Source organism: Diaporthe amygdali (assembly GCF_026229845.1).
Source record: "Diaporthe amygdali strain CAA958 chromosome Unknown NODE_58_length_245710_cov_65_198243, whole genome shotgun sequence".
Lineage (NCBI taxonomy): Eukaryota > Fungi > Ascomycota > Sordariomycetes > Diaporthales > Diaporthaceae > Diaporthe > Diaporthe amygdali.
Window position 1 is genome coordinate 11,975 of NW_026517078.1, and position 14,304 is coordinate 26,278.

Genomic DNA, 14,304 nt, shown 5'->3' on the forward strand with positions numbered 1-14,304 from the left:
TTTATAAACTGCGCTAAATCAATAATAATAATAACCTAGTAAATATATTTACCAAAATTAATTTAAATAAAGTATTTAAACAGCTTATAACTATTAACAAATTAACTATTAAAATTAAAGGCTATATAAACTAAAACTAATTAACTTAGTAAAAAAAAAAACTATTAAAAATAAAATTAATTTGCAATAATAAAGTATACTAAACTTAAATAGTAAAACTTTAGATTAGTTTTATTACCCTTAAACTAGCTTATATTAATTAACAATTTACACTTTTAAGCTATATTTCCTTAAATTTATCCTAAAAGTATACCTTATAACAAATTTTTATAATATAGCCTATACACTAAAAGTTTAAATAATAAAAATTACTACTATCCTATAAGCTAAATACTACCCAATATTTAATAAGCATTTCTAATTAAATTTTATAGTACTAACATTTATATATTAAAAATTAATTAGTTAATTAATTAATTTTATATTTTTATTACCTACTACTACTTACTAAATTTACTAAATTTATTAAATCTACTAATTATACTTTTTCTTTTTATTTTATTTTATCTTATTATTACTTAATATTTAAAATAAAGTTATATTAATATTATTAATTAAGCTAACTAATACTAGCCTAGCTTAAAGATTTATCCTTATTTATCTATTCTTTAAATAGTAAAATTATAAGTTTACAAACTATTTTAAAATAAAGTTGTTTATAAAGTAAAAGTAATTATTAAATATTAATTTAAAAAGCAATTTTAGTAATAAAAACACTATAGCAACTTTTATTTAAACTTAATAAACTTGCTTATCCTAAAAACCCCTAAATAAACTTAAAAAAATTAAATATTTAAATTATTTAAGCACTTAATTAAAGTATATAAATAATTACTTTAATTATTAAGGTTTTAAATTTAAATTATGCAAAAAATAGTTTTTAAAGGGGTTTTTAATACCTATAAATATATATATACACTTAATAAAAAACTACTAGTATATAAATTATAGCGTTAGCATTTATAGTAAACTAATTAATCCGTTAAGCCTATAACTATAAATAAGCCTTAAAGGAATATAGCTTTTAGCTGCTTCCTATAACTAAGCAAGCAACCCATACTTAAATAAACACTAATATCCCCAAACGCGCATCGTATTCAAATACGTGACCCAGCTAACAAAGATAGTATTCTTTACTATATAGCACACTCTGTTGTAAGAGGGATATTAAATCTCTATGTTCATTTCGAGTTTAACAACAATAAGATGTCGAGGGAAGGATATAAATGCAGAACACTCGTGGGCATTCAAATGGCGTAAGGATTTCATATGCGCCGAATGGGTGCCTGGTACTTGTGTGTGGGGCAGCCAGAACATTATATACAAGGTTAATATAAGCAGTTTAGAAAACAGATGAGAGTAGATTGTTTATTTTTCTTTTCCAAAGAGCGGGGTATACAGAGTATAAAATACTTCCACGTAAAAGGAAGACTATCTCTCCGTATATGTGTGCGCACTATCGCTGCCTCAGTATCAAAGTCTCTGTGAAGCTCTTTGTTGGTATTGTTCCATCAGTTCTGCTAATAATTGAGCGTCTTTCAATATATCAGCATCATCAGGGCGCGAACGTGCATTCACACGGTCCTTTATACCAGCCAATGCCTGAGAAGAGAAGGTGGCAACTTTGGCCGCAATGCGATCGACGTGCTTCGACAACTCAACAGGCTCCAATGCCTGATTGATCCAGCCAAGTCTCTCAGCCGTATCTGCGTCAACATCTTCTCCAGTGACCATATACTGAAGAGCGCGAGCCCGCCCAAGAAGCCGAACCAAATAGTCGATTCCGCCAGCTCCAGGCGCAATCCCTACCGTCACTTCTGGTTGTCCGAGTTTGGTCTTGTGTTTAGCTGCAAATCGCATGTCACAGTGAAGAATGAACTCGCTACCAATTCCTCGGGCGATACCGGCTATCTCGGCAATGAAAATTATAGGGGACTTGGAAATTTTGAAGAGTATGTTGTTGAATAGCTTCTCCTGCTGATCTTTGACTGAAGGGGCTTCTGCAAATTTCTCTCAGCGTGGTGAAAAAAAACAAGAAGCTTCTGGGAGCTTACCTGGACCAGTTGGTCTGAGGTCATAATGAGCAACGAAGTAGTCGGGATTCCCACTGGAAAATATGACAACCTTAACATCTTCGTTCCCTTCTAAAGTGTCAAGAACCTCGGCTAGGTCTTCTGTTAATTTCCAATCCCAAAGATTCAAAGCCCTATGATCAATAATAATTCGTAAAACACCCTTCTCGTTTGATAGAATCTTGATGGTATTGTAATGCGACTTAGAAGTGAGCTAGGAAATTGCGTATCTTGATCTTGATATGGGAACTTACCATTTTGTTGAATCCAGTAAACACTCATACTTCTGCACGGGTTTCGTGGTTTGAACCTGCAAGAGAGATTGTCAGCTTTCGTGGGTCAAGACGACAATAAATATCTCAAATCTGAAGTATAGCCAGCAAGGCGGGTTATATCAGCTGAGGGCCAATGATCTTACCTGCCGAAAAATTCATGGTTGATAATCGTACTCATCGCATTCTATTAATTCCCCGAAACGATCACATAAACTTCTACCCCACATCTCTTTAGCTTCTTTGCTGAACATGGACATGTTCCATGTGAAAGACTCTCGAGACAGATTTTGGGACATTTTGAGGGTGGAGAATATTAAACTCATACAACTGTCTAACATATCAAAGTTGCCGAGCTTGCCGAACATGGCGATCTAGAACTATTTCATCATCAGAATAGGTCAGGTCTACCTCGGTCTCCCAAACTTAAATCGACTAACCTCGGCCCGTTTACAATCTGTACGTTGGAATCAATGTATTAATAAGCTTTGATCGAGGTATTTATCCTTTTTTGTTGTGGTGGATGTGTGTGCCCCCATTCCTTCACTATATAGTTCTGTTTCTAATCAGACACACGTGGTCAATCTTCATTGCGCCGTTTGAAGTTGACACACCATACTCCTATTGCGCCCAATCCATAAACACCCGCCGAGACGAAAAATGGAAGCCCCACCGCATTACCGCCCAGTTCCACTCCGGCAGAGAATGTCAGCCCAAGCAGCGGCGCGGCAGCTAATACCGCAGTGCCTTCAAAGAGCGCCATGGTCGTGTATAACAGAGCGATGTGCCTCTCGGGGACGAGGGATGTCAGAAACGATCGCATTGCTGAGGCGTATCCGGCTCCAAACACATTGATAATCATGACTGCAGCAAGCATTGCACATGGGTTAGAAGTCTTGTTCTGATGAAGCTACATTGAGCAGAGAGCGACCAGAAGTGCAGCCATTTTGGCACGATGTGCTCACTCACATGTAATGAATAAGGGAGCAGTCGGCGCAAATGCCATGCCTAGGCACCCAGATCCCAAAAACAGCACAGATACCCTAGAGAGTTCCAGACTGGCTGCAGAGGCTTGCCAGCTCCTCGCCAGGAGAAAACGGTTTGCACTGGGGAGAAGGACCAGGAACAGCACTATTTGCGTGGCGGCTTGTATTGATATTAAGTAGCTGGTCTGCACTCGAGGGTTTGTTAAACACTATCAAGACTCTGTTTGAGAATTTGAGGTCCGAAGACCCGGGCGGACTCAACCTACCCTGCTGAGTGGCCACCCGAATTTGAATGACATGTACTGCAGAATGAGCTCCAACATCGGTCGACTGAGCTTCTGGACTGGGAGGACGAGGAGGCCGATGAATACAAGCCGGTTGGTGAGGATCGAACCTATGTCGTCACGAATGTAACGCATCAGATTAGCCAGGGGCTGCCGTATCTTGCCCTGTATCTCTGGTTCAGCTTCTTCTCCTCGTGAATCATGATGGCTGTCGTCTCCTTCTTTGGGCTTTTCTCTAATAAAGATCAGGGCAATGAAGCCAAGTGCTTTCACTGGTATGCCGACGAGGAAAGTCAGATGCGGCCCGATCGCATCCAGGAGTAGTACACCTATTGCCGGCGCGACCATCTCAGAGATGAGGATCACAACGTGGACGTAGAAGAAAGCTTGGGTCCTGCGAACAAGAGCATCAGTTTCGTAGATTTCATAGCCGATCTCTTTATCGCGGACGGCTGACCTGAACACCTCTGGGACAGTAGCAGCCACAATCGCCATTATCATCGGCCCGAAGAGCGTCGTCCCACCTCCGAGTAGCACAAAAGCCGGAGCAGCGTAGACGGCCTGTAAAGGGAACACTTCGTGGAAGTAGAGCACAACAAATGTCCAGGCGTCCCTTAGGATGAAGCCAACCAGACACGCACCGGCGACCAGCCTCCGCCCGCTGGCATCGGCGAGTATGCCGTACGGCACCGCAAACAACAGGCCCGGCAGGCCCTCGAGGAGGCCGAGGAACCCCCGCAGGCGGGCGAGCGGGCTCTGAATGTCTCTTAGCTTGCACAGGCGCTCCGGTACACTCCCGCCGGGCCCGATGACGCCCGGGTCCCTGGTCTGATAGTACTCTCGACAGAGACCCATCTCGAGCATCCGGATCCTCGGGCCTTCACCCATGAACATGGGGGCGTCGACTAGGAAGAGAAGCAGCAGGCAGGAGTAGAACGTCCGCCATTGTTGCACGTGCTGTCGGAATGCAGATATGCGACCCCTTCGTAGGGGCCAGCTGCCTCGGTCTGTGCCGGGAGGTGGCACGGAGAGGAGGGCCGACTCCTCTGTAGCTGTCAGCAATTCGTCCTGCTCCATTTGATATGGTGATTAACGAGACGTTTCTTCAGAAACTATCACGAAGCTTGCTTGTCATCAACGAGGGGTAGTAAACGAAACAGCAGTCGACGATGGCGGCGGTTCGTTGCAAGATGCAGGGTTCAATCTGTATTTACGAGCGGATTTCATGTATATACGCTTGGTGTTGCGGAGAAATCCAGCTTACCAGGATGAGCTGAACAATGACGATGGTCTGCAGTTGTGAGTGGTGCACCGAAGTGCCGGCCACTGGTCCCCGTTCTTAAAGGTGGTTAATCCAAAGCTTGTTGGATGCAACACTGAGCATTTTTGTCCAATGCTTAGCCGACAAGCAACTGCAAGGTGATGAAAATGATAAAGCAAGCATACTTAGGTACCTTATCTCCCTGCCTAGCCCGCTTTCTCCAATTTTCTGATGTTTTGAATTCACACAACATTGATCCAACATGGGAATCACTTGAATAACATGACAAAGATATCCCACATTTATAATTAAAGAATACTGATCACCAACTTTCTAACTTGACTATACAAAAGTGCGGCGTCTGGATGTAATCGTTCTTCTTGGCAGTGATGTTGTTACTCGTCCTCATCCTCATCTTCGTTCTCGTCATCATACCCACCGTCCTCATCTTCCGACGTCGTCGTCTCGTCATCTTCGGTATCGGACTGATGCTTTTCCTATGATACAAAAAAGGAAATTAGCAACAACACACATTCGTATTTTTAATACGTAGTTTGCCAGGTTGTGAAGAGTACTTACAATGCGTCGCCGCTTAGCCGGTCGTCGCGAACCGCCATCAGGGTTGTTCTGCAGCTCCGGCAAATCGTAGACTATGTCAGGGATGTGTTGATCCGCTGGACCTGTCACGATGCCGAACTCGTTGCACATGCCATATTGACCACTAGTCCCGTAGAATCCAATGATTTTCTGGTTGGGTCCTGGGACTGGTTCTCATGTGTTGGTTAACCTGGTCGTAAATGTGTGTTTGCACACGGCAGACTGCCGGCGAGAGATAATAGATAGAACCACAATTGTAATGTGCAGAAGTAGACTCACCAAGAGTTTCGACAGTCCCATCATAGCCTTTGTTTAGTGCGCCCATAGCTTTGCCATTGGAGAGCCACATTCTCAACCCTTGTAGACCACAGCTACTATTCTTCGTCACCGCGACTTTGACGACATCCACGCGCTTCGGAATCGCAATCTTCCGCGCCTGGTGACCACCCATTCCCGGATCGTTCCCGTTCTTGCCACGTGGGCCACAAGGGACACGCGTGCCGTCCTTGTAGTAGACCACCGCGCCATCAAGTGCACATCCGACCCTTAGGTCGATCTTGTGTGCGGGCACGAGCTCGTCTTGGCGACCGCGCTTCTTTAGCATTACGGCCCATGGCCAGTCTTCCTTCTGCGGCTCGCCGCTGCTGACGCTTTGCTTCTGCAGGCAGATGCTAGTCCCTGGTACACGAATCGACGACCTGCTGGAGAAGAGCCGAGACAGGTCGGTGGTCTGATGCGCGCCGTTCATGGCCAGCACTTCGACCTGCAGCGGCTTGAGCAGGTCAAAGCGGGACTCCAGCTCATCAAGTGTGTATTGAAGGGACGTCTGAGGAATGGCAAGAGTGGCGCTGGCTTCCATCTTGCCTTCGAGCAACACCTGCGCAATGCCAGCTTCGCAGGTAATGACTACGCGAGTGAATTCCTCATCGTCACGAATCTCGAAGCTAGGAGGCTTGTCGTCCCGTGACGAGTCTGAAGGCTGCCTGAAGTGCGGCAAGTTAACGAACCGAAGCATATCGCGGACATCCCACCGGCAGTCGTTCGCTGTAGACGGCGTGACAGGCTCAATACTGTCTGTCTTGGCGTGTGTGCAGTATGCGGTTTTCGCTAGAAAACATTTAGGCCAATCTTTGGAGTACCCCCTGGCCATTATACCTGACGTATGGGGCGCTGAGAATGCGTGGCCGACCTCGTGCAAGAACGCCCCCTGGCCCACAGCGTTGGCTTCCCACATAGACTCGCATTCGCCGTTGTCGTTGCCTACTCGGTCGCCGGGTGCGCGCTCGTCCAGTAGACAGTCGGGGACCTCCTCCATGAACCGTGGCCACGAATATGTCAAGTGACTGCCGAAAACCCCAAGGGAGAGACCATCAGGATTGTGTGCACCCAAAGCCGCATGAGCGAGAATCAATTTGCTCTCCGCATCGTAGTGCGAGTCTAAGATCAGGCCGGCTACGACCGGCCTTGCCTTGGAGGTAAATGGTCCTCCGTGTGCAAGCAGCGCTTCGCTGAAAATCTTGTGCAGATCGTCTCTGCGTCTTCCACTAGGATTCTGTTGGGCAATCTGCGCATCGCGGAGCTCCGCAACAGTCTTGTCTGCTCGGATCAAATGGACTTTGGCAGTGGATTGCATCGTTACATCGTGTGCGAAGGACTGACTTAAGCTATCGGCGGCCCATTCTTCCTCCAGACGGAAAGATCGTCGACCGAGACCGTTCTTGCGCAACTCTTCGGCTGTCAGGGCCTGCCACATATACGCCGTGACGCGGAACTTTGCTATGGCAGCTTCCAGGCTAGAATGAGCACTTGAGAGGCCGCTGTACTTGCTTGGTGGGCAATCAATCGCTAAGGGCGAGTCTTTGGCTACCATAATAGCCAGATGCAACGGTGGTGTCTGGAGCAGTGGTATATATTGCAAGCGAATCTTGTAGATTGTCAATGTCCCCATGCTTGGTTTGACGAAGGTTTTGGTTCGACCTAGCTTACAGTCTTTTTATGAGAGCCATCCTGCCCAGACGTGATGTCGATGATGTTTTGTCCTGGATTTAAGATGAGCAGCGCCTTGAACCAACCATAGCACATTGGCCATTGCTGCTCGGGAAACAGAACACAGCCTGCATCATCTTTGGTTTCGATGCGCACATAGGCACTGCGTTTCTGAGAGGTGGCTTCACATCGCCCTGTGACGAGAACACAGCGCTGGTAGATGATCTCGCCGTCCTGCAAATTGTCAAGGGCGAACATTGTCTCGGTGTTCAACAGAGTTGGTAAAGTCTGTGATGGGTGGTAATGTTCAGAGGACGATGGATGCTCAGCACTCCACTGCAGAAGTAAATTGAATCTGGCATAAGCAAACCTCGAGCTTTTATGCCGCTGGATCTACGCGTCTTTCTCGTGATTTTCACATTCGACTAGCTAGGCAACGTGGCTGCAGCCTGGGCGATGGTCGCTATCGACGGATAATGTACTAGCGCCTTAGTACCATGTAGGCTAGCTGCCTGCTGCCTGCGCTGATACTCGAGTGATGGCTGCTGAGCTAGCCGTTTTGGGCATGTTCAAATTGCTAACCGCCAGCTCCTGCAATCTCAAGGCAGCTATGGAGTTTCAGCACGTATACAGCAAGATCATGCAGATACACACAGAGCCGTGTTAAATGACCAATCGAATCCCACATCACATAGAGCTGTCAAACAAGAGGCTGTTGGATGTTGCACCGTGCGCAAATACAATCGACATAGGTCGTCTTCGTCCAATTTAAGCTTGTCGCGCTGCTATAGGCCGCTGGGTCATTTGCTTGGCTGCAAATGTTCTAGGCCAGTTGACCCAAACCCTCAGTCGATGCTCAGCATGACAACACAGTTCTGCTTTTGCTCGCTTCATCATGCGGATGCCAGTCTAGCTTCATCCAAATGGACGGGCACCACAGTAATTGTCATACAAGTACTCGTCTGGTTCAGTACCACGATGACGTTCCGAGGTATTTCCCCGTGTCGTAACCCTGTTGCACAGGATCTGCTGGATTTAAGTGTCCGTACCTGGCCTTTCCAAAGGGAACATCCGTGCCTGTCTTCAATCCGCGCTATATCACCAGTTGCATGTGCGCGATGTACTCTAATATGATGCCATTACTGAACATCATATGCCACGTGAGCTTCGAAGACCCAGTCCAAGGCACAGCTGGGGAGCAACGCAACAAATGTTTTGGAGCAGTCCCTCACGCAGCGGAGATAGTGCAATGTGTATTGAAATATAGTGGTTAAAATATTATTTGCCATCATTCAAACACGCTATTGATAATCATTTATATCGCAACCAGTCGCTTCTAGTACAAAACTCCCCACTTTATCAACAAAGGAACCAGCCCAATCTTGGCCATTCAGTCTCATTGTCTTGCATTTCCAGGGAAGAATGATTTCTCCTACCGTTGTCTCGGGTACTGATACGTTGGCAATGTAGTTCCCATCGGCCAGCCTCCAGCTCGCGTGGAATTGCCCAAAGGGGCTCCTAAAACCGCTCTGCGCCTCTTGCACCCCGCCACCCGGCTGCGGCGCGAACGTCCACCTATGCCAGCCAGAAAGCCCCAGGTCTGTGAGCTTCGTGGTAAGCGCGATCAGGGGCCCAGTAGACCAGCTGTGGCTCATGCTGGTGTACGCCGCGTCGTAGTTGTACCCGGACGCGCCTCGATAGTACAGACTGCCGTTGGCCGCCAGGCCCTCGGCGAGTGTGCTGCCCGTCATTTCCGGTGAGTCGAGCAAATGGCCCCAGAGGCGTCCTGCAAGCTCCAGGGCGCGGTCTGGTTCTCCCGCCGCAAAATGGCCCAGAAGTTCCACGCCCGAGATGAACGGGGAGATGGTGTCGGGCAGCTCCGGTGTCACTGGGCCAAAGCCGTTCCAGTTGGTTGTAAGGGCTTTGCTCAGTGCCTTGGCCTGCTTCGTGTCCCTTGTAAGATTGAAAAGGAGAGCCATGGCATTTCCGTCCTGAGGGTGGAGAGATGTTGTTGTGTTGTCGTTGTAGAGTGATGCATCAGGGTCCCAGAGATGTTTGTTGAACGCCTCCTTGATCCCTTCTGCAGCAAAGCTCCATGCCTGCGCCTTGTCTAACTTGTTCAAGGACTTGGCGAGTGACGCTACTGAAACAAGCGCATGGTAGTCAAGTGCATTTAGAGCACTGTTAAACCCACCTGTACCCTGTCGGCCCCAGTCGTTTGCCCCAACCTGCTTGTGTAGACCGATATCGCCGCTGATGCCGTTGAGGATGTATCCCACGGCGTTCGTGATGTTGTACCAATGCCTCTCCACCCACGATTCATCGGCGGTAAAGATGGCATATTGGTAGATAGCAACAAGGTTCCAGGCGTGGTAAGTGTCGCTCTCCTTGCCCGAGTTGAAGGACCGCGTCGATGGCCCCGCGTAAGGGAACCTGCCGGTTTCATTTTGGTAATAGAACATGGTCTCAAGCGAGTTGTTGAACGCTTCAAGACCGATGTCGCCGAGAGCCAGGAAGGCTGTTTGACCCGAGATGCCGTGGTCACCAGGCCACACCGCGCGATCTCGCTTTGCTCCGTCCATCAGGACGGGTCCGGCGACCCCAGTGCTGGAGTTATATGCCCAACCTGGCTGTATCTGCGGCAGAAATCGGCCCGTATCTACGGGCCCTATGTTAGTCTGCACTGTATAGGCCGCAGCATACCAGATCCTCGAGAGAAGGTCATGGCCGGGGGCGAAGAAGTAGCCAGAGTAGTCTCGCAGGTTGGCCTGTGACGGCGAGAAGCCAACTGCGCAGGTAATGTTTGATATAGTGACTGGTGCCTTTGCAACGATGGTCATGAATCGAAAACCCCCTCGAAACCTCTCCTGAGGCATCGTGTACAGCACCGCATCTCCGACGTCAACAGTCACGTTGAGTTCCCTGTCCCAGTCTTGTGAAGCTATAGAACCCGTCGCGTCGTCTGATATTGGCCCAACATGTGCAGGGGACTCTGCAAATGCAAGAGACAGCTGAGGGCCGCTGGACCCGTCCGTCAGCGTCTTGATATTTAAAGTTACAAGCCCACCAACTTCGACGCCGTAGTCCAGGGTGGCCTGCGCCCCCGTGTCAAGAAACAACACGTATCCTTCAGCATCGGACAATACCTCATGATACCCGAGCTGGACCGAAACGTTGACTGGGCGCACCGTACGCGAAGAGGGGCTCAGGATATAGGGCTCCCATGGTGTCGCCTGGGCCCAAGCATGTGATGTTACTAGAAGGCCACAAAGTGCTAACTCGAGTATAGAGAGGGCGGAATATAACATGATGAACGGTGTGATAATTCAGTCGCTAAAGCTTTACGGTTTCCTTTATCTTATAGGCAAGTAGATCATTTTATAACGTTGTTGTTTGTGTTGTATTTAGTTCGGGTACTATTATCCCGAGTTTATCTCCGCTCAGGCGGCCGAACTCGTTTTTAATATTTGTTAGATCTACAGGAAGTCTAATAATCTCCGAACTAGTGATCGAATGCATATTTATCATGATTCTGAAAAAGAAAAACAGAATGATTAGTCTTATTGTTTTAACTTTTTTCAATGAATTTCACCTAGTGTTTTAATTTTTGATTTTTATTCTTGTTGGATTCATTCAATACGATCATCTAACGACCTGTCCTGTAGCAAGTAGTTTGCTGATTCCTGGGAGGGGCAGCGTACAGCTTGGCGGCCGTTGCCACGCCACAAACCCCGTGCCGCGCCGGACCATCTCCTGCCTCATCTGCGTCGCCCTCCTCAGCATCGCCCCGTAGAATGGCACCTCGGGCAGTTCGGGCATCGGCGGCCAGTCGAACGCGCCGGGGGCCTGGTCCCAACGCATCTCCACCTGCTCCTTGTCCCCGAACCCCACAGCGGACCGACGCGTCATCCAATCGTCAAGGTGCCGTCTGTACTCGGCCACGGGGGCGTCGAGAACAACGTCCTCGTGTTTCTGCCACGCCGGCGCGGCACCGTCCTCGGGCGTATCGAGGACCATGGCGATGTTTAGTTCGTGAGGATAATTCTCGTCGCGCAGATGAGTGTCCCGGGTGATGATCTCGTAGAGGGTGAAGGCGGCAAACTTGACGTCGTTGCGCGCCGGGTCATAGCTCTGTCTTCTGTGGTCCTCGGTCTCCCAGCCCAGCCTGCTGGCGAGGTTGAAGTCAAATATGAGCAGGTCGTCCGTGAGGGGGTCAATGAGGAGGTTGTAGGGTGTAATATCACCATGGGCGATGCCAAGGGTAAGGTTGAGGTGGTCAACGGTCGAGGTGAGCTGCTCGAGATGCTTAAGCTTGAAGGGCCTCGAGACGTTGTCCAGAATGGTACCGCCTGGTACAAAGGGAGTTGTAAAGCCGACTACTTTGTCCTGGCCTTCAACTTGGTCGACAACGAGGCTGTCGAAGGGGATGATATTAGGGTGCTTCGGTATACGAAGAAGGCAGTTCGCCTCATCCCATATGATTCCCATGTTACCCTCGTTAATATAGTATTTGAAAGCGACTTGTTTCGGTGCCGTGCCAGCTGCGGGTATGTACTCGCACAGGTCCACCTGGACACCCATCCGATTGAGCTCTACAAGCCGCTCGCGCTTGATTTGCCGCACATGGGCCGGATAGTCTGACGGGGAGGGATAAAAAGGGATCATGGTGGGGTCCTCGTCCAGATCAGCTGCAGAGCTCAGCAGCTCGCCCTGCTCGCCTACCACGATCTGCATGACATTTGAAGGGATCTCGTCAATGTGCTCGGCAAGGGCATCGAAAAAGAACTCCTCATCCTCCTCCTGCCACGCCGTCGCGACAGCAATGTAACGTCGTTGGTCCCAGTCAATAATGATTTTCTCGGTGCCGACTCCATTATACAACCCATCGTAACCCGTCTTACTGAAGCGCTGATCTGGTGTGCAGTCGTCGAAATGGCCCATTGCGAATGCCGATTGAAGAACCCGCTCGGGGGTAAGATGTTCGGGAACGAGAACGATTCTGATGATGAGCAGTATTAAGGCTGCGGTGGTGATGATATTCTTGTAATTAAGGTAGAAGAGAAGACACGCAGATCAATAGAGTTGACAGAGTTCAAATATTTTTAGTGCTTCAATGCTCAAGTGCTGTATCGGGCGGTTAGGGGTGGGTCACAACAGATAACATGTCACCAGTCATCAGATCACGTGGCACTCGGTAATGGTGTAAGACGACCATGGTTTACATCAGGCAACCTCTTGAATCCTCACGTTACCTCCAATATAGAGACTGACATAGGATGTTTACAGAAGTTTACTAAAGTGGATGCGCATATCATTCATAAGTTTATATAAAGCCATTGTAATCCATAAATCGACTTTATCCTTGTAGCTTAGTCCAGCTTGATGATTCTACTCAGTGCTAAGAACAGCAAACAAACACTACGATATTCCAGATGTACATAGACGTGTTCAGAGAAATGGTTGTAAACGCCGAGCTGGTTTTAGCTCGTCTTTAATGGGTCACTTTCCTCCCCCTCACAAAGGGCGTCTCTCACAACCCTCAGTCTGTCCTGCGAACGAGCCTCTAAATTCATTTTAAAGTTCTTCGGCCTGACATTGAACTTGCTAGCATAATCATTCATGGCGGCGTTATCCCCTGGTGTCTTCGATATGCTACAAGCCCAGGTTACTCGGGCCACAAAGATGTTCAGGGATCGTTCGGCGATGTGCTGGCCTGGACAAATACGGCGACCGAAGCCATAAACGGACCAATTATGCATGTTTGGGTAAGTAGTCAGAGGTTCACGGTATGTGGTTGGAAATTCGGGGCTCAGCCAACGCTCAGGCCGGAAGGATTCCGGGTCTGGGTACATTTCTGGATCTCGATGTATAGCCCTACCACGTAAACGTATCGGTCAGCATGGCAACATTCTTGGCGGGAGCGTTTGGACCTACCATTGATTGGCGTGGACAACTGTACCAGCAGGGATAAAGACACCTTTGTATACATCATCTTTGACCAGCTGATGGGCTATACCGGCACCTACGGGCGGTCGCAATCGCAGGGTCTCCTTAATGAACGCTCGAACAGTAGGTAGTCTCGGCATATCATGGAATTCTGGGAGCCTGTTTTCTCCGACCACCCGGTCGACCTCGTCTTGAACAGCCTTGAGCCACTCCGGATAGACCACCAAGGCCCGCATGAGCCAAAGTAAAGCATCTGTGCTTGGGCCACTGCCAGCTTCAAACACGTTCCCCACGATGTACGCCCCTTGGTCCAAGGTCAAGCCAAATTCGTCATGCTTCTCGATGACGGTGCGCTCCCAGCATTGCGGCGCGTTACCCTTGTCCATCTGATGCTTGATGTCGTCGAGGAGCTCACGGAAGAGAGTCAACTCTGCTACATGAAATCGCTCGAGTTCCCGCTTGAAAGGGGCTAGAAACTTGGGAATCCACATCATCCAAGGGAAGATGTCCACGAGATAATTTCCTGTAGTCGCGACGCGCTGAAAGATGTGGACGGTAGTTGACACCCGATCCAGGTAAGTGTTTTCGCCATTTACGGACAGGGTCTTGGCGAAACCGAGCCGGAATAAGAGACCTGACGAGTATCTCTCAATCCACACCTCGTGCTCAGCCGGGGAGCGAATGAGGTCGCACAGCATTCGTGCGGACTCGAGGCACTGCACTGGTTCGTAGCTTGCTGCCGCAGATGGCATAGTCATGTGATGTATAAGTCGACGAGACTTGCGCCATGAATCTGATCACCCCTTTAGTTTGGTAAACCAAGTCCAAAGGCTGCGATGC

General features: G+C 48.5%; 2 protein-coding genes across 2 annotated transcripts; both read right to left on the bottom strand.

Moving 5' to 3' along the window:
- Positions 1-1,533: 1,533 nt before the first annotated feature.
- J7T55_001674 (uncharacterized protein) lies at positions 1,534-4,751 on the bottom strand (the record flags this gene model as incomplete). Its single annotated transcript, XM_053135676.1, has 6 exons — positions 1,534-2,060; positions 2,115-2,225; positions 2,387-2,442; positions 3,019-3,268; positions 3,374-3,575; positions 3,657-4,751. The coding sequence occupies 6 exons, from the start codon at positions 4,749-4,751 to the stop codon at positions 1,534-1,536; spliced, it is 2,241 nt and encodes a 746-aa protein (XP_052986611.1).
- A 579-nt stretch (positions 4,752-5,330) lies between these two features.
- Positions 5,331-14,216, bottom strand: J7T55_001675 (bacterial alpha-l-rhamnosidase domain protein; the record flags this gene model as incomplete). Its single annotated transcript, XM_053135677.1, has 10 exons — positions 5,331-5,432; positions 5,515-5,699; positions 5,812-6,602; positions 6,693-7,456; positions 7,519-7,806; positions 8,955-9,658; positions 9,713-10,696; positions 11,220-12,539; positions 13,076-13,392; positions 13,453-14,216. The coding sequence occupies 10 exons, from the start codon at positions 14,214-14,216 to the stop codon at positions 5,331-5,333; spliced, it is 6,219 nt and encodes a 2,072-aa protein (XP_052986612.1).
- Positions 14,217-14,304: the final 88 nt, after the last annotated feature.